The sequence below is a fragment of the Eptesicus fuscus genome, chromosome 11, assembly GCF_027574615.1.
Source record: "Eptesicus fuscus isolate TK198812 chromosome 11, DD_ASM_mEF_20220401, whole genome shotgun sequence".
NCBI lineage: Eukaryota > Metazoa > Chordata > Mammalia > Chiroptera > Vespertilionidae > Eptesicus > Eptesicus fuscus.
The window spans coordinates 80,720,158-80,740,612 of NC_072483.1; the positions used below are offsets into that span (position 1 = coordinate 80,720,158).

Consider the following 20,455-nt stretch of genomic DNA (forward strand, 5'->3'; position numbering starts at 1 on the left):
GGAACAAAGGGAAAGGCAAAGAGGGAGGAAACTTTTAGGGATGGTAGATTTGTTCATTATCTTGATTGTGGTGGTTTTCGTGTGTGTGTAAAACCTGTTAAAACTTATCAACTTGTATATTTTAAATCTATGTAGTTGTCAGTTATACTTCAATAAAGATATTTTAAAGGGGGGGGGGGCAAAAGTGCATTTCAGAAGGGTCATATTAATTTAATTACCAGCAGCATATGCAAGTGCCCGCCTCAATACACCTGTGTCAGCACTGTAATTCTTAAAGGAAAAAAAACACCTGCTAATTGGAAAGGCAAAAATATCTCGTTTGAATGTGCACATCTTTGATTACTAGTAGACTGGCATTTTTTTTTTTTTGAAATTTTTTCATGTTGCTCAGCTCTTTGCTCATTTGTCTTTTGTAATGTGTATTTCTTATCAAATTATAGGAGCTCTTTATTTAGATACTAGAGGCCCAATGCATGGAAATTCATGCAAGAGTAGGCTTTCCTTCTCCCAGCTGCCGGCACCAGCTTATCTCCGGCACCGGGACCCAAACTTCCCTCCTCCGGTGCCGGCAGGCACCCAGAATGCCATCCGGAACGTCGTCTGATCTAATTAACATATTACCTTTTTATTATTATAGATGTGTCATAGCTATATCACCTATTTTTCCCTTGACTTGATATTTATCTTTGTGTGTACCTGATGTAATTATAATGTAAATTGACATTTTAAAGAATTTCAAGAATAAAAAAAACACCCTAATCTTAATACTGCTCTAAACATGTGTAAACAAACAAAAAAGCTTATTAAAGTAAAAAAGATAGAATTAGAATACCTCAACATTTTTCTAATTTACAGAGAGCACATAGCTTAGGGTGACCTCTGAGAGCCATAAAGGCTTAAATATATGGAACTGTAGTAGGCAGTTAGAGATCAGCAGGGCAAGGACAATGGGCCAGGTACAGAAAGGTCACCAGGGCACAAAGCCCTGGGTGCCTAGCAATGGGCAAAACTAGAACAGACACCTCGACTCCAGGGTAACCTTGCCTCCCTAGCATACTGCTGGTCATGTGGTTTGGAGCCCCTGACCACATCTGCAAATAGCTCAGAGCATCAGATGAGATCATCTTGGAGCGCTACCGCTACCTGTAGCAGGAAGGTGTCAGCGGGAGGGAGGCAGAGGTTCCCTAGAGAGAACATCTAGGCCTCCATTGTATTTCAGCTCCAGGCCCAGAGAGGCAGCAAAACCAGACAAGCAACTACATGGCTGACCTCAGGACCCGCTGCATTGACTGGTCCTCTTTCCCCGGCACCCACCCATCAGTGGAGATCACAATCCTGAAAGGACCAACCTGGAAAGCTGGTGAATATTCTAGAGATCCTCCCCTAACATCTTAGTCCTTTAAAGTTTGTAGGCTCTGGCTGGTGTGCTCAGTGGTTAGAATGGAGCCCCAAGCTCCAAAGGGTCTCGGGTTCGATAGCCAGTCAAGGGCATGAGCCAGTGTTGCAGGTTTGCTCCCTGTCCCCAGGTTGGGGCGCATGTGGGAGGCAACCAGTCAATGTGTCTCTTTCACATCAGTGTTCCTTTCTCTCTCTCTCCCTCCCTCCTTCTCCCTTCCACTCCTTCTGAAAAGCAATGGAAAATATATCCTCTAGTGAGAATTAACAACAAAAAGATAGAATTAGACCAAAGAATCAAACTCTTCTGGTCACTTAATTTCTTTCCCAGGTTGGCTGACTTGGCATAAGACTATATCAGAAACAAGCCACATACATAATTAATTGCTTTCATCTTGACCCTTTTGGTTGGTTAACAGTAAAATAGGCAGTTTCATCCTTATTAAAATGGACCTAGTACTATAAAATATTTTGTGATTTCATCAAGAGCAGTCAGAATTTGGGTTTATAAACTCCTACTTTTTGTTACTTATTGTGTCATTGTGTGAGAAACAAGCACATAAAATCAAAATCAAAATGGGTTGTGTGGTTTGGGATTTTTTTTTTTTTTTGTCAATTGAATAAATACCAGAAAAGGAGAATGTTTACATATTCTACTGAAGTGAGGAGTAAATCCCTATTTATATTAATAATCCTGAAGAGACATGTATTATTATTTACACTTTTTTCTTGACTCTGAACCTTGAGTCTCACAGGATTTTCTTAGACCACAAAGCAATGAAGAATGCTAATACTAGCAATACCAGTAAAAGAATGCCTTTTAATTGTCCACAACAGTTGTTACAAATTCAGGAAAACTACTCCCCCAAAAGGTAGTTGCAAGTATTCATAAATTGGTCCAACTTTTGAATATGAATCATATTAGTCGTTAGAAGAAACAGATACATACTTAACGTTTAAAGAATGAATCTTCATTTCTTTTTTAATAGAGTATTTTCAACTCTTATTCTAAAGTTTGTAAGGGTTAAATCATTTGGCCACATACACAAAACCAGATGATACCCAGTCTGGAACCAGAAACCAGATTCCTTGAGACACAAGCTGAAGAGCAGCAGAGGATGAAATGACGTGGAAATCAGTTATATGTGGCTGAGCCTCCAGAAAAATCAAATTCTTTGAGTTAGCTTCCTCATCCATAAAATGAGGGAGGTGGATTCAATGATGGCTAAACTTCCTTTCAGCACTAACCTTTTCTAAACACAAGCTGGATACACCGATAAAACCTCTGACAGCGGCAGTCACCCTGCTGGAGTATTTTTACTGGGGTTCCTGGACCATTTTCCTCAGAAGCCCATGTCAGCTCAGGTTCCAACTCTAGCCCTGCCCTATCTGTGTATCATTGGCAAATAATCTATCCTCGTATTAGAGATGAGCAATCAAGGGACCTAAGAGAATCATTAGAGCAGCCGCACCTCAAAGAGAATTCATTATTATTAAGACCATGAAAAGAGAATACACGTGACTACTTAGCAGTGCTGCATAGAGTAAGGTGTCCAGTAATTGCATGTCTGTATGTTTGGGGTCTTTGCCCATCCAGGCTGATAGTGACAGAATACCATAGATTGGGTGGCTTATGAACGGCACAAATTTACTTCTACAGTCCTGGAGACTAGGAAGTCCAAGAGCAAGGTTCTGGCAGATTTGGTGTCTGGTGAGGGCCCCTGCCTAATTCATAGATGGTCATTTTCTCACTGTGTCCTCACATGGCAGAAGCAAAGAGGGGACTCTCTGAAGCCTCTTTTAATCCAATTCAGGAGGGCTCTACCCTCATGACCTAATCTTCTCCCAAAGCTGTATCTCCAAACACCATCACATTGGGGGTCAGGTTTCAACATATGAACTCTGGGGAATATAACCATTTAGTCTTTCTTGTGGGGGTAAAATAATACCAACTTACGTGGCACTCAGGTTTCACAGGTGAAACTCACTGTATCCTCCTCAGTGAGTCGAATGCTAGGTAAATAGGTGTCAGCAAACTTGAACAAATATTTCAGAAGAATGAACAAGCATAACTGAAAAGTAGTCTGACTCACAACACAGTTCATATATATGTAATTTAAAAGACTTTACAAAGTAGTGGGGAGGGGAAAGAGGAAGAAAGAGAAAGGAATGGCCTCAATGATGGCAAGAGTTAAGGGCTTACCACCCACAGCCTCTCCATTTTAATAAACTTGGACTCCCTGACTTGACATCTCTGTTATCTCACCTGTGCTTTAGTATGGCCCACAAACCACCTGTACCTAGAATGTGACAAATGCAGTTGCCCGGTCCTCACCCATGTGTAACCTGTTACCTCATTCATTCTTACCATCTACCAAAAACCTGGTGGCCAATGCTTGAAATGTGGGCAATGTCTGAGCCCTCAGACAGCTGTAACAAGAGTCTAAATAAGCAGATCCAAACACAAGGACTGCCCACACCAACTTACCTACAACCCATCACAACCAAGAAACCAGTTTTCAGTTCATCAAAGCTACCGAGAAACAGTGAAACATACAGCTCATGAATTTGTCAAATATCTGGGCACTAGAGGGAATGGAAAAATTACCCTTCTGGAATTTTCTCAGCATTTTCTAAAATATCAGTAATATTTCTTCTATTTTTAAAATTATAACAGTGAACTGAAGGAACTTTTTGTTATGGTGAGCAGTCAAAAGAATGCCACTGACAGTTGAATTGCAGTCTTTATTAAAGCTATTTTACAAATTTATGTCTGTCTCTTAATACGAAAAGTTATTTACTTTAACATGTGCTTTGAAAATTAACATCAGCAGTAGGAGGGTTTTCAGTTGAATAGATTTGAGACTTCAAAAATGTGACCGCCTCCTTCATCTCTAGTTTCTCCATCTCCCAATTGTTGACCTTACGAAGAAAGAGGAAAATAATCGGTTTGCAAGAAAATGATGCCACATAAAATAAAAGCTACTTTCTTGATCCAAACATAGTAAAGTAACATCAAGCCAACTGCTTTTTAAAATCTTATACTTACTCACATTTTAAAGGCTTAGTAAGACTGTGCTAGGGTTGAAGAAAGTGGCTAAGCTGAAAACTATAAAAACTTTAAAGGTCTTCTAAAGGGTGCAAAAATTCCCTTCTAGGAATACTCTTCCCTAGAATATATATATATATATAACAGCCAATATGAAAAAAAAGTCTTACATAGTAGCCCACTAAGAGAAGGGGCCATCCTAACATCAGTATCCATGTATAATCCATTTTTGGATACTTAAGTATCATAATGAAGATTAGAATGTTTGCATTCCATATTGTGTGCAGGACAATGAGTGGCATTTAGATAGATGCCAAAGTTAACATAAATATAACTTTATTTGTCAAGTTCTTGCTCCATACATCTGGAGAGGCCGTTCATGAAAAGCTGTGGTACTCAGAACCAAAATGAAGCACAAGAGGGAAGAAGAAGAACCATCCCCTTATAACCATCCAGCTTTTATGGTGACAAACACCCTACAACAGCCTCACACTGACCCATGAAAACAAAACATTAACAAAAAGGAGTCAAGTTCACCAAATGTAGCACTTATAAAACCCCTAGTAAATGATAGTAATCACCCAAGAAGCAGCCAAACCAATCATTAAAACACTTATTTCTGTACTGCTGACAATTCCTCCAGAATCCTAGTAACTAACTTCAACTATAATACCCCTGGCAGAATGGACATCAGTAACTAAAGAACACATCATCTGCGTTTTTTTTCTTACCAAGATCACATGAAAACCCATTACTTTCAAATGACGCATTTTCATAGCAAGGAATCCTCTGGGGTGGGTTAAATCCAAACAGTAAGTAGATCTAGGAACACAGAGTACAGCTACTCTGAAAATGAAAATACACAATATGAGAGTACTTACTAATGAGATTACCAGGTACAATCCTGCTGTATTCCTGTTCTTTGGAGATTTCAAAGCTGAGCTCCCCACTGACCCTCACCATTCCCTACTGTCTTAGTCCGCAGCTTCCTTGTTACTTGGCCTCTGCAGATAATCCAGTATATGAAGGCTACATTAACAACCAAAAACTTATAAAAATGCTTTAGACAAAGTTACTCCTCAATCATCTTTAAGGTTGGCTACATTCCTGATAAGGAAAAATTTCAAATATCAAAGCACCCCTTTTAAGGCTAATCTCTGACCTAAAGATAATTATTTACGCTACTAGAAGTACTGATGTAGATACTACCAAATGGTAAAGTTCTTCTAGTACAGAGTGAGTGCCAGAGAGAGAGAGAGAGAGAGAGAGAGAGAGAGAGAGAGAGAGAATGAATTTAAAAACCTGAATGGGGAGGCCAAATACAAAGAAGAAAAAACTAAAAGAAACACCAAGACTGTTAAAAACATAAAATCCGTATGTGTAACAAAAATGTGGAACGTGGAATTTGATTTTTTCATTGCTCTTGGCCTTTGGTGAAAAGAAAAGACATTTGTATCCCTACTGTCTTCTGGCTGTTATCTGACATAACAAATCAGAGAAAAAAATTTATATTTTTAAAGGAATGCTCAAATTCCTCAATTCTTCTCATACCTTAGGCTGAGAGCTCCTATGTTATAATGTTATGCCAGAACAAATAGAGTACTTAAAAAAGAAAAATATAACTTTCTAACAAGATCAGAGAGGAAGTCTTTGGTTGAGAGGAGATGGGCAACATGCACAGGGAAGACAGCAGCTGAAAAAGATGCCCAAGGAATAAGCTTCATGAATGCAGAAATGGGTAAGAGTTGTATGTGAACCCTTACAAATGTTTTTCTGTACCTCTCCCTACCATATGTATGAGCAACATGGGACATAAGTTCCGTGGGGTCGGGATCCATGTCTGACTCATGTTTGTGTGCCCCACAGGGCCCAGCAGACCTTCCCACCAAGGCTGACTGAGCAAGGCCGAGTGCAGCACCACCGCATCATCTAGTGAAACAGGCAGGACCTTCTCTGAGGGTGCAGCGTCACGTTTCTCCCGGAGACACCTCTTGGCAGTGTGTGGGTCAAGGAAACAACTTGGGATTAACCCCGATATGGTCTGACCCACATACAATATAGCTTAATAAAGAAACTAGTTTCTCCACCTTTATAAAGGTCTTCAGGGTAGAACAAAATATTTATTGGGTATTTGATTTTTTTAGAGACCTTAACTCTTTTTAATCACTATTGCATTATCTTGTCAAAAGTTCACACTGCACTAATAGTTTCAATCTCATTAACACTGTTTTGAACTGTTTAGCTTTAAAACTTAATTTTTAAAAATTGCCTATTTCACTAAATGGCCCAACTCCAATGCACAGTTGAAGGCCACAGTGCCCACACTTAAGACCTGAGATTAGCAGTTGAGAAGTCCCTTGGTGCATTACAAGCTCCCTACAAACAGAAGGTCTTAGGATTGCTACTAATATTTAACAGGAAGTCTTTGAGAATTAAGATTTAAAATCAGAAAGCTGGGTGTATGAACAGATGTAAGCAACCTTTGAATATCTGTAGCAGAAGTTACTGCATTCGCATCAGAAAGTGGGAGCACTTCACTCCTGTTAGAATCCATTCTGATTTCAAAATCTGAAAGAAAAGAATTGATAATTTTTCAAACATCGCTCAGAGTGATTTTCTGTTTCAAAACGTACCTTACTACTACCAACGATGATAAAGGCAGCAGCTAAAATACAGGGTGTTCCAAAAAAATGTGATGACATTTTAACAGCTGATAGCTCAATTTTGAAAGTGAAATGTATTTTAATAAAACTGCCTTTATAATTATTCAAAGTGTGTGTATACATTTTGGGGGGACACCCTATATAATGAGCTTACCATGTGCCAGACACTGGTCTGGACTTTACAAGTGCAATCTCATTTACTCACCACTGGAATCCTAAGAAGTGAGCAGATTATTATTGCCATTTTACACACTGGGAAAGGGAGATTGCTACGTGCCTGCAGTCACAGCACCAGTGAGGAGCAGAGCGAGAAACCCAACCCAGGCGTCCAGCTCCAGAGCCAGCGTACGCTACAGTAAATTGCCATGGTCAACTCCTAGTCAGAAAGGAAGGAAAATAGCCCGGCTGGTGTGGCTCAGTGGTTGAGCGTTGACCCATGAACCAAGAGGTCACTGGTTCGATTCCCAGTCATAGCACATGCCTGGGTTACAGGGTCGATCCCCAGTAGGGAGTTTATAGGAGTCAGTCGATCAATGTTCTCTCACTGATGTTCCTATTTCTCTATCCCTCTCCCTTCCTCTATCTCTAAAAAAATCAATAAAAACAGACTTTTAAAAAGAGAGAAAGGAAGAATGGAAAATAAACAAAATAAAGTAGATATAAATCATATCAAGTCTCATACCGATATGATGATTATGTGGCAACTGTACATTTTCCAAGAAGTACCCCTCTCCCAGGAGGCTGCTCAGCAACTCGGCCACCTTTGCATTTGGATACAATGGTGCAGGTGGCAGCGATGGCAGTACTAAGTCTAAGGCCTTGTGACAAGGAACATCATCAAGTTTCAGACAGGCAGCCAAAATCTGAAGCTTGTAAGCATTCCTCTCCTTGTTATCTAAAAGAAGAGAGAAAATATGTAAGAAAAAATATTAATGCCACAATTAAGAATGTGTATTAATGCACCCACATTTCTTTGATCTGTTTCGTATCAGGAGGAATCTATGCTCCCTATTCCCACAGTGTCCAGATCAATACCCTGTATTTCATAATGTTTTAAGGTTCAAAATCTCTTTCAAAGTGATTTAATCTGAACTCTATTAAAGAGATGAGCAAATGCTAAGACACCTCATGATTAACTAAGGCAAAGCTGACACTAGGATCCAGGTCTCCTGGGTTCCAGGCTGTTCCCGCACATTAAGTTGCTTGAAAAATCTAAACACAGTGTTCCTTCTTCTCAATTCAACGCTGCAATTTTGTAACATTGTTTTTAGAAGAATGTAAACTTCTCTCTCCTCAGACACATCAAATTTTGTACACCTGACCTGATATTGCTTTTCTGTGTTCCATATTAAAGACCAAAAGTCAACAATTAATTTGGTTCCTAGAGTAAATAAATTCACTGCTTTGGTAATTATTTGGTTTCTTGATCTAACATGTGCCTTGATCGCCGGCCATGAAAGACAAGGTGTTCAGAGCTGCAGAGTTGACTTAATTTGGCTTCAGAGGTGACACGCAAGGGTGAGGAAGTGCAAACACCTCTGCTCAAGGCATAAAGAACATTGTGAGCCTTTGTGCAGCTGCATAAAGTGCAAATAAAGGCACGATGATGTGTTTCTCATTCTTGCCTTCTACATGACCTCTGACTTCACCACTGCCGGTCCTTTCCTCAGCAGCATCTGCTTTGCACATTCTAACCCGAGCCTATTAAGACCCCACTCAGAGTAAAGGCAGCTAGTAGACCTGCCACAGTTGAGTCACCACTGGGCACTGACACCCTACCTGACATCAGCAGCTCATCGATGATGTCCTTCTGGAGAAGCTGGTTAATGGGAGCCAAGGGAAAATGGTTCATCAAGCAGAACGAACACACAGCATTCAGCAGGTTTTCAGAAGAGATGTGGTGGAGATAACCAGTCAGAGCAGCGCCCATAGCATCCAGGAACCTTCAGGGCAACAAAGAAAAGTCAGCTTTCAAAGATAAAGAGAAGACAAGGTCATGGTAGAGCTAGTGAGGCACTACAGGACCAATGGCTTTAAGGAGTTCAAAGAAAAAAGACAAGGAAATCAGGCTTGAAATAAGTATTCACATATCTTTCAGCTCAGGTGGCTATCTCATAATAAATTCATATGCTCAATAAATGTTAGCTACCACTATGTCTTGCATAGGGCAAATAAATGGTTTACAAGCTTTAACTCATTTAATTCTTATTAAGACGCTATAGGGTTGATATTATTATTATTCTCACAATAAAGATGAGCATACAGGCTCAGAGAGGTTGAGTAACTTCTCCAAGAACACACAGCCAGGAAGCAGCAGAGATAGCATTGGAACACAGGTTGTCAGGCTCCAGAACCTTTTAACCATTATGCTAGATTTTTATCATGAGTATGTCCATAAGGCCTGGAACACCACTGCTGTTTTATAAACAACTAGAGGCCTGGTGCACGAAATTTGTGCACTGGGGGGCGAGGTGTCCCTCAGCCCAGCCTGCACCCTCTCCAATCTGGAACCCCTCAGGGGATGTCTGACTGCCAGTTTGGGCCCGATCCCACACTGGCAGTCAGACATCCCTCTCACAATCCGGGACTGTTGGCTTCTAACCGCTCGCCTGCCTGCCTGCCTGCCTGATTGCCCCTAACAGCTTCTGCCTGCCAGCCTTATCACCCCCTAACCACTCCCCTGCCAGCCTGATTAACACCTAACTGCTCCCCTGCCGGCCTGATCGGCCCCAACTGCCCTCCCCTGCTGGCCTGATCGTCCCCAACTGCCCTCCCCTGCCGGCCTGATCTTGCCCCCAACTGTCCTCTCCTGCCAACCTGATCTCACCCCCAATTGCCCTCTCCTGCTGGTCTGATCTCTCCCCCAACTGCCCTCCCCTGCTGGCCTGATGGCCCCCAACTGCCCTCCCCTGCTAGCCTGGTTGCCCCCAACTGCCCTTCCCTGAAAGCCTGGTCCCTCGCAACTGCCCTCTCCTTCCACCCTGATGGCCCCCAACTGCCCTCCCCTGCAGGCCTGGTCCCCCTCAACTGCCCTCCCCTGCCGGCCTGATCTCACCAACTGCTCTCCCCTGCCGACCTGATCGACCCCAACTGCCCTCCCCTGCAGGACTGATCTCGCCCCCAACTGCCCTCCTCTGCTGGCCAATTTGGTTCTGATTGGTCGGTTTCTATGCCAGTCAGTGTCAAAAGCTTCGCCTCCTAGGCAGCCATTGGCTCCCCACAGTTGACCAAGTTTTGGTTCTGACTGGTCAGTTTCTATGCCAGTCAGCATGAAAAGCTCCACCTCCTAGGCAGACATTGGTTCCTCACAGTTGACCCAAATTTGGTTCTGATTGGTTGGTTTCTATGCCAGTCAGTGTCTCTGGGCCTATCAACGGGGCCTGATCAGAAAGGCGGGGCTGATCAGCAGCCCAGGTGGAGGCCTGGAGAGAAATGGAGGTGTGGCTGCTGACCAGGCCCGGAGCTAAAGAGAGAGGCAAGTGCTGATCAACAGATCAGACCCTGCTTCTCTCTTCAGGCCTCTCTCTGGGCCTAATTCGCAGTCCTCTCAGCAGTCAGTGCTGGGTCACCATGCCTGCAGCCATAGCAGTCAGTGCTGGGTCACCATGGCAACCCAGCGCTGTCTGCAGGACTGACTTCTGGTTGGTCGAGCCTCCCGGTCACTGCGGACCCAGGGTTTTTATATATTAGGATTAATATTCTCTAGCTATCAATAATTCTTAGTTAAAAAACAAGCCTAATCCTATCATCCAGTAAAACAAAACAGTTAAACACAAGGAGAGGAAAGGTCAAAATTAGGGAAGGCCACTTGTCCAGGGTGTCACTGCTAATAAACGGCACAAATCCTTTGAAGCAGGTCTGTCTGACTCTTAGGGCAAAAGCTATGTATCATTATGCAAGACAAACATAAAGTACCTGCAAAGGACTGTGGGTAGTGCACAGGACTGAAAGTAGATGTATGGCTCTGGGACAAGGAGATTGTCAATACTTTAAAAAGACAGGAAATGGGAAGGTCATGCAAAACTGAGCAAAGAAATGGTCTCGAGACCTGGAAGTGCACGTTACTGGGGCCATAGTAAGTAACCAGTGAGGCTAAAGCACAGAGAAGTGATTCTTACTTACAGGGGCAAGTGTGCCCTCGTGAGGATATAAAAGAAAATGTTTGAGATCAACTGGGAGGTCTATGGAAAGGAACAAATGGGTGAGGGAGGAAGCAAAGGAGGAAGGCAGAGGCAGGCTAAGTAGGACTTCAGAGTTACAATGGGATGGGGACAATGTAAGAGGTACTTGAGACGCCTCACTGGTGGCACTTATTAACTGATAACTGACTGAATTGCAGTCTGCAGCAAGAAAGGTTTTAACTCAAGGCTTTAAGACATCACAGGGCTGCAGATGACTAAGTCTGGAGCCTGAGTGGTAATCACCTCTCCAGTCCTCTCATCCCACTCCTTACGCTTCAGCAACACCAAACTACTTGTTGTTCTCTGCACGTGCTCTGCTGTGTCTTTCCTCCCTGACTTGACTACGGAGTCGTTCTACTCAGAATGTGCTTTTCTGTTTATCTTCCCTCCTATCTATCCATCTTTTAGGATCTGCACAGGTAGCATCTTCTCCAGGCAGCACTACTTGGCATCCACCTCGACCCTCCACTTTGCCAGGCTAGCTTCCTGGCACATCCCTCCTCTATGTCCATATGTCCTGTATAAAACTCTATCACTCCAATTTCATGCTATATTTAACCGCTGATTATGTGTCTACCTTACCAATTACATAGAATCGTCCGGTAAAAAGGATTATGTCTTATTCATCTTTGTCCTTAACCCAAGTGCTTGGCACTCACTCTCTGACTAAATGAACAAATAAACTTAGATGAGGACAGGAGGAGAATGAGACAAGCATAATGGTACTCAATTAAGTACACACAGCTTTTTATAAGTTAGTCATACCTCAATAAAGTGGTTTTATAAAATCACTTTGCATGTGGTTGGTAAATAGTAAGTAACTAACAACAACAACAAAAAAGAATAGAATGAGCCGACTTGGCAGAATAATTGACCATAAGACACCTGTGGGACCTACAGTGACCATACCCAATCCATAGGAGTCTGGATTCAGGAACACACAAATGATCAGAGATGCAAATCTGGTGACGGTACAGACCAACCAAGAGAAGAAACCAAGGGACTGAAATCACAGTTTGAATGTTAAATGCTTTCTCCCTCAGGTTTCAGACCCAGGAAGATACTCTGGATGTAACACACCTTCTTTCCCAGAGGCCAGCGCATAAGTAAAATGATTCCTGTACAACATGTAGACATACAATGTGTTAAGCCAAATTATCTACCATCTTCCTACCTAATTCATCTCTTCTAGTCAACTGTAAATATGTTATGTGGCAATAAAAAAAGTAAAAAAGGACAAGTACATACTCTCGGGCTGGGCCCCCGTGGAGGTGATTCAGAGAGGAGTACACGTGAAGAATAGACACAATGCTTTTCATGGTCAGGAAGCCACGTTCATCCACCACTTTCTTCATAAATAAATCCATCAGACCAGTGTGTCGAAAGGCAAGGTTTTCAAATAAAATAAGGATAAAAAGAACCTTAAAAAAAGAGTGAATTGAGGAAAAACACTTTAATAATTCCAGTATGCTAGGAGTAATTTCTTTAGATCTCAAAAAATTTAAATAGTAATAGAACGGTCCTGATCAAGAGAATATTCCCTAAAAAGGAACAATTATCTTTTCCTCACAAAATCTGTTCCAGTTAATTTTGAGTCAGGCATTAAGTTAATGAGCAACCTCCTCTTATAAGCAGAATACCAGAGTATACAATGGTTTCCATCTCATTTAAAAATAAGTCCTATCCTATAGGCTTTTCACACAACAGGCCTGAAAACTACGTTAAATATACACCTTTTCTGAAGGTTTTCAAGTGACCAACTCAATTTTTATCTGCTCCCCTTCCAAACCTAGACACTTCCTAGATTCTAACATATAAGAGGTAACTCAGAAATTTCTGTGTCAATCTGAATTTCTAGAAATGAGAGATGAAATGATTACATTAACACTTCCAGTTCACTCATCCTTTCCCTCTTGGTCTTTCTCTTTCTAAAATCAGTTTCTATGGCAAACTCAATATTTATCTTACCCTCCAAAGTAAATTGAACCTATTGATCTAATGGTTACCAATGCTTAATTGCAAAAAAAAAAAGTTTTTACCGGCTGCTTCATTCATGTTTGTATTACTAACACAGCCCCTGAATTTACAGGCCCTTATTCTGGAGGAAATAAGCAAACATTCCATAAATAGAAAATAGACATGATCATTAAGTAATGACATTTTATTCTTCAAAAAACATAAGCCTGTCACATCGCCCAGATTTATTATTCTAAATATAAGAAAAGAAAAAGACAGAATTAATCCTAATTATCCAAAGCACCATGGAACCTTTTGAATGGCATATAGAAAAGCAAACACTGAACAATATAATTTTTATTTCACATAGAAAAACAGTCAAACAATTGAGTGGTACATTAACAGGTAAATCCCAGACAGAAATAATAAGGAGCTAATTTTTCAAAAGTCAATTTAGCACTGGAATATTTTGGTATCTTAACTGCTATAAAGCTGATAGAGAAATACCTAGAATGCTAAATGAATTAATATGCTTCTTGATTTGTTTCTGAGGCTTATTCTAACCTATTAATATACTTACTTGTTTCAACTTCCAGACATCAAAAGTTGTAACCACATAATCTGCTATTCCCTTGAAAAGATCTAAATTATGGTATCGGAGGTCTCTGCAAGACTGCAATATGGTGATCAATATTTTCAAAGGACATCCATTGATATTACCTTTAAAAATGAGTTAAAAAAACAAACAAAAATTACCAGGTAGCTTGTAATATAAGACCTAAGAGACTCTACACTCTATATTTTTTGTTTCTGTTTAAAAAATATAGTACTGTATTTTGTAAAAACAAACAAAACTGCAGGCAAAAATAAAATTTAGATGTAACCATATCATCAGATATGTTTTATTTGTAATAGCAAAGTTCTTAAAACAAACAAAATAAATATAGTCCAGAAGAGTAGGTCAGAGGTTAAAAATCATGAAAGAAAAGTTTCCCTTACCTATGACCATCTTACTGCATTCATCCAGAAGTATATCAGAACGGTGATCCATGGCAGCTAGGACCTCAAACATGCGCTGGCTATTCAAAACAGAAAATCTGTCTACTTCCCTCAAAGCTTTCATCTAAAAAAAAAACAAGATTAAATTTGTCATTTGTGATAAAATAAACTTTTGTTTTTAAATAAAAAGGATAAAGTTTGAGCAAAATGCCTCATTAGACATATAGTTAATATACATACTTATATATACAGATAAATATAAACCTACTTCTTTTATTTTACTTTGACAGAGTTAAATACAAAAGCATAACAATGTCCTTCCAAAATTGACTATAGGAAGTGACAGCAGATCACAAGAAATCTTTCTTTTTAAATCTCATCCACCAGAAAAAACTCAGATGGTCTTTACCTCCAGTTTCTTTTTAAGAGAAATCGGTGCATCTTTTCCAATACTTTTCATCACAGCTTGTATTGTGAAGACACGTTTTATTTTCCAAATTTGTTGATCAACTAGTATCCTGTAACCAAACAGAATAAATACCACAGACCTAGAATCTTAAAACCAGAAGAGAAATCTTACAAGTCATTTGGTCCAGCTCCTACTTCTAGGCAAGAAATATGAAGCCCACAGACATGATCTACCTGCCGAAGATAGTGTAAGTAGTTACTGAAAGATCCAGGCCCAGTCTGGCACTGTTTCCTCTCACATTATTCTGCTATCTTTATGAATGAACAAATCCATCAGATTATTGTAAGATAACCCAAGGCATAGTCAATGAAAAAAGGGCTTAAGCATTATTCTCACTGGCTTATAACATTGTATCAGTTGCATCAATTTGATAAACTATAAAACTCAAGCTCCTTTTCAAGCCAGGCCAGTGTCAGGTAACGTCCACACAGTGCACAAATAACCACAATGAACTGAATACCTGTCAATTCTCTCCCAGCCCACATCAGTACTAAATGTTAAACTCAGATTTCAATGCTGCTTATACCTTTATTATTGTGGACCCTCACAGCATTATTTCCACCTTTACCTGATCCATAGTGAGAATTTTAAGTTTAATAAGGTATTAAAACTACCATCAAAGTTTTCCCCAAACAGAAAAAGCAGTTCAGCTTTCATCTTGGTTTTTGATTTGAGATATTAAAAAAACAAAGATTGCCACCTGAAGAAAGCATAGAGTTCTCACCGCAATCCTGATCGAAGAACATCCACATTCTTGCATGGCTCCATTGCTTCTAAAATAGCTGACAAAACTGAAAGACATTTCTCATCACACTCATTGATACGTTCCTATTGAAATATAATTACAAAAACATTACAGTTGATGAGCCCATAGTAGACTGTTGCACCCATGCAAAACCACTGAACTAATGCTTTCAATTAAGGATTAAATATGAAACCAATAATTCACATGGAGTCAGTCCTCAAAAAACACCATCTTTAGGAAATAAAATGTCATCTGTAGTGAGTTTTCCAAATACCCAATTCACACTATTTTATTCATTAAAACTCCTTTACATTTACTATTATCACTGAAAATCCATTATTGATTATATTACTCTGCTTCTGAAACACCTTTTATCAAACACTAGTGGCCCGGTGCATGAAATTCATGCACATTAAAAGGGAATTAATTAGAGGAAATATTTTAATATTGCTATTTGCCCTTTCTCTATAATAGAAGTGTCAGAGATGAAATCAGTAAAATGTATATGAAAATCTCCCTCCTGTCAGAGTCTAGGGTGCGGCGTGGGACCCAGAGTCAAGTCCCCACTCACCCACCCGTGCCTCGCAATCTCATGAGACCCAGACCCAGCCAGCCCCACCCCCATCAAGCCCCACCGGGCAGGGGATGCAGAACGAAGCCTCACATCCCCCATCAAGACCCACCGGGTGGGGGACGAAGCCTCCTGCTGATCGCGCGAAATGACCATTTGTATATTAGCCTTTTATTATTAAGATTATTTTTACCTCCTTCTAGAATTCAAGGTCATCATGAAGACAAGTGCTGTAATATAAGAGCTACTAGGGTATAGAGGGCATTCTGACCATCTGTAAAGAACCTGTGTCCTTATAATTTCCCTGTATCCTTTCCTGGGTATCAAACAAACTGCAGTTGGTAATCTTCTGATCCACATCACCTGTTACATTTTATCACTATTATCTGGGTCTCAAGGGGAGCCCCAGGCCCCAGATCCTTCTTTCAGGTCCCTTGCGTTTGGTACTATAGATCCCAGAAATGGCAGTGGGCATAATTTGGAAAATGAATAGTAACACAGCTTACCTAGTGCCCTACAATTTAATCATAACTAATCTATACTCCTTACAAGAGCACATCGAGGAAACTTAGGCTGAAAGAAATACACGTGGAAGGAAAAAAAAATGGTCTCATTACCATGGGAGGGTTTCAATTACAATTTACAACATGCCATCAATATTTCAATATTTACTGTGAAAGGAAAGGCCACTTGGCCATGTGTTTGAAGGACAAATTCACTGATGACATACTGTCCCTTCATCTCTAGATAAAGTGTCTTTACAACATTCCAACAGGTCAGTGAGACACAATTGTACGTACAAATATCCACTGCTCACTGATGCAGATGCTATGCTGATGTGAATGCCTGACTGAAATCTAGTAAGAGCATCACTGACCAGGTAAAGTGACTTACTATAATCACTTTAAAATAACTACATAGGGAACACAGCCTACCAAATAAACTGGGTAGTCTGTGGTTTAAACACACACACACACACACACATACACACACACACACACACACACAAAATAAAAATTAGTGCCTGGTTGAGGACATACAGAAATCACAGTAATGTAAAAAGTTAAAAGTAAAAACTCTCATATACCTATAAACCCAATTCTTGAATTCTATAGTGTGTCAGATCATCCTTAGGAAATTCCTGTCTTTTTAAAAAGTATTTAATTGTAATCACTGAGTTTAGAAGTCTGAGACGCCCACTCTCAAAAGACAAATGATTACTTTAATAAGTTATCCTTCTCTCATAACATCCGGCATTTCAGTGACATCAAATAGGATAGACTCCCTTGTTTGAAACAAAAAGTGGCTCCCCCACCTAATTTCATCCTTCTTCCAATCCATTCTCCACTCATACAGTGATCTAAAATACAAATTTGAGCATGCCAACCCTTTGATTAAAATTCTTCAATGGATCCTCACTGCCTACAGATTAAATCCAAACTTCTTATTTAGGCATAAAAGGCTCTTTCTGATTGCCCCTTTTTGCCAGCCTCATGTCTTACCACTCCTCCTAAGCCCTCCTCAATGACCACCACATACACAATTTCCTCCCCACTCCCTCAAACACACACCCCAGTATTCTGTACTTCAGCCATACTGAACTACTTTCAGCTCCCAAACTTGCCAAACTTTTGCTCTGGGATGAACAGGCAATCTTCTCTGATTGAAAAACCATCCCATTCACTATCAATCTCTCACAAACTGCTGTGCATTTCTTGGATTCAGCTTAGACATCATCTCTGATTGAGCTTCAATTCTAGTTCTACAATGGACTAAGTAGGCGTTTATTCATTCTGGACAAATTTATCAAGTACCTACAAATAGTGATATTATCAGATACGTGACTTTGGGTGTTTTAACCTCTCTAAGCCTAAATTTTCTAATCATTGGTAAGATGAGAGTAACAATACCTATTTTAAAAGGCTACACTGAAGATTACATGCAGCAATTCTGTTTTCAAACATATCTCTGCCGCAAACACTAATCCTGTATCCTTCTCCCCAATCTCCTCTTCCCATCATGAAGGCCTTCTCCTGACTAGAATGGAAGCCCATTATACTCTCATAAGACTCTATACTTTCGTTTCATTGCAATGAAAGTTCCTTGTAGCCATTATTTTGTTCACAATTAAATCCCCCTGTGCTCAGTACAATGCCTGTAACACAATTAATATATGACTCGAATGTTGGTTATTTTTGTGATTGCCCACAAAATATCCATATTCCCTCCAGATTGTAAGAGTAGGAATCATGTCTTCTATATCTTTATATCCCTAGAGACAAGTTCAGTAACTGAAGCATAGTTGACACACAATATCTACTGCATAAAAGACACCCAATATCTACTAAGAATCCACTAGCTGTGTGACTTTAGTCAACTTCCTTAACATCACTCAGTCTGTTTCCTCATCTGCAAAACTAAGGTAACATTAACTTTACGAAGCTGTTAAGAGGATTGAATATAATTATATAAGTATGAGGTGTAGGTATACCCTTTTTCCTTCAACTACCCAACCTTCCTTGCATATTTTTTTTCTCTCTCCTCATTTTATCTTATAAATCACTATTATTCAACTCTAAAGAAGAAAAAGGGGGCAAGCTTTCAAAAATTTCATAAAAAAGGGCAGACCTAGCTAATTTAAGGACTCTAAATCATATATACAGAAACAAATAAAAAGGAACCTACCGTTCCTCAGATAGTCTATTTCCCTCCATTATTTCAAGATGTGCCAAGACTACACCTCTATTTCCCTTCATTCATGCAAGATATACAAACCGAGTAAAAGGATGTTTAAGTCTCCTTTTGATTTTACCTGAACCACCCTCAGCAGAGTCTGAACCAACAGAGTGTTCTGAGGAATGCCCAGCTTCACTATAGCGTAAAGACTGAACAGCAGGTGGTCATAGTACATGATCTTGGCTTCTCTCATCATGTGTTCACACAGCTGGGTAAATGCAGGGTGGTTAAACATCAGTTGTTTTTCAAAGCGTCTCTGATCATCAGACATCCTTTTGGCAATTGTCCACATTGCTGAGAAATAGTTACTACTAGGAAATGTAGGTGCGTTTGAAAATGTATCTAACACGTCACTCAGGGAATTGCCCTGAGACAGTTTTTTCAAGTTGACAGGGGTTGGTTTTGTCTCCTTGGTGAGAACGTCTTCATTAGAGGCGTCATGATGAAAGTTTATTTTCTTCAATCCATCAGCAGAGACAGGAGACTGTTCTGAGTCAAAGGACAGCCTTCTACGACAGAATAATCTGTTGACTGTAAGGGCTGTCACAGGGCTTATGCCCTTTGTTGGAAAGACGTCATCTCCTGATTTAAAAATCGAGGCATCCTGAAAGAGATACCTAATAGATGATTGCATTTTATTATCAAAGTCGTTTAAGAGATGGTTTCTTGGGTTCCAGTTTGAATAAACAATTTTTGGTCGGCAAAATCCCAAAGGGTTCAGCCTCCCAGTTCTGCTTGTTGGAGATAAAGTACTGAATTGCCGGAGATTCCATAAAAAGGAACCTGCTCTGTTATTCATCTTGCTATCCACTGAGACACTTGCCAAAGGCTCGAGAGTTGTCACTATGCTACCAACATCGCTTCTATCCGTGAAAGAGAGCACATGCCGTTGCTTTCCTGTATAGGGAAGGGGTTATGAAAGGAATAAAAATTAAAACACAGCTCTTACTTAAATGAAATGCATTTAACAGAGACTAAAGCGGAGACCTACGGAGACATGAAAGATTTACACTAAAATGGTAAACTCTTTTACCAACACGTGCCTCCTCCATCTCTACCCATGTGTAGTCTCAGAGGAGCCAGGTTACTTCAGAAGTACTCTTTGTGTAACTGAGGTGGGGTGTGTTGTGTGTGTTTGTTTTTTTTTTTTAATGAAGTGGATTTCCCATGGAAAGTGTCCCCACAAAGCTCCCTCTGCAGGGACGGGTATGTTCCCATTGCCTTGGCGATGTCTTCAAAGAAACTTAAGGTTTAACGCCGATCCATACTTTTTAACAAGAGGCGTTAGAAACGGCCGACCCTAGACTATTAAGAACAAGGCTTTGATCCAAGGAGAACGGCTCCGGAGACAAAGCCGCAAACTAAATTGATGTTCACATGTGGCCTGAGTGCGGGAGGGAGAGCCAGCCTCCCAGGTTTCAGAACCAGAGACAGGAGCCCGTCCTCGCGGGCGCACCCACCCGTCCCAGTCTTCACCCACCTCCTAAACTCAATGCCCGGTTAGTCCCTGAGACCTGAAAAGCTCAAGTGTAAAGTGTAGCCCCGCCAACTGCTCCGCCGGTGCGCGTCCTCCACTCACCTTAGACCTGAACCCCGTGGCTACATTCAGGAACCACGAACAGCACGCCCGCGAACTGCTCGTCTCGCGAGATTTGACGGGTCCTTCTGAGGTCCAAAAGTGTTCGCTCGCA

The 20,455-nt window shown here is 40.6% G+C and overlaps 1 protein-coding gene across 1 annotated transcript; it reads right to left on the bottom strand.

Annotated features, from left to right (window-relative positions):
- Nucleotides 1–4,126: 4,126 nt before the first annotated feature.
- Nucleotides 4,127–20,383, bottom strand: FASTKD2 (FAST kinase domains 2). The gene is made up of 12 exons (XM_008145238.3): nt 20,344–20,383; nt 18,841–19,661; nt 15,437–15,540; nt 14,653–14,761; nt 14,244–14,367; nt 13,825–13,964; nt 12,537–12,709; nt 8,887–9,050; nt 7,790–8,002; nt 6,925–7,012; nt 5,176–5,290; nt 4,127–4,317 (listed from the first exon to the last, which is right to left on the bottom strand). Exons 2-12 carry the CDS (start codon nt 19,561–19,563, stop codon nt 4,198–4,200), a joined length of 2,073 nt encoding a protein of 690 aa, XP_008143460.2. The 5' UTR covers nt 19,564–19,661; nt 20,344–20,383; the 3' UTR covers nt 4,127–4,197.
- Nucleotides 20,384–20,455: the final 72 nt, after the last annotated feature.

Excerpts from the sequence above, each read along its gene's own strand:
- FASTKD2 (XM_008145238.3), bottom strand. The coding sequence starts at position 19,563 with ATGAATAACAGAGCAGGTTCCTTTTTATGGAATCTCCGGCAATTCAGT. Across the intron at positions 13,965-14,243 it reads ATGCAGTAAGATGGTCATAG|GTAATATCAATGGATGTCCT; the intron begins GTAAGGGAAACT and ends TCATTTTTAAAG. Across the intron at positions 4,318-5,175 it reads TGGGTTTTCATGTGATCTTG|GTCAACAATTGGGAGATGGA; the intron begins GTAAGAAAAAAA and ends TTTCTTCGTAAG.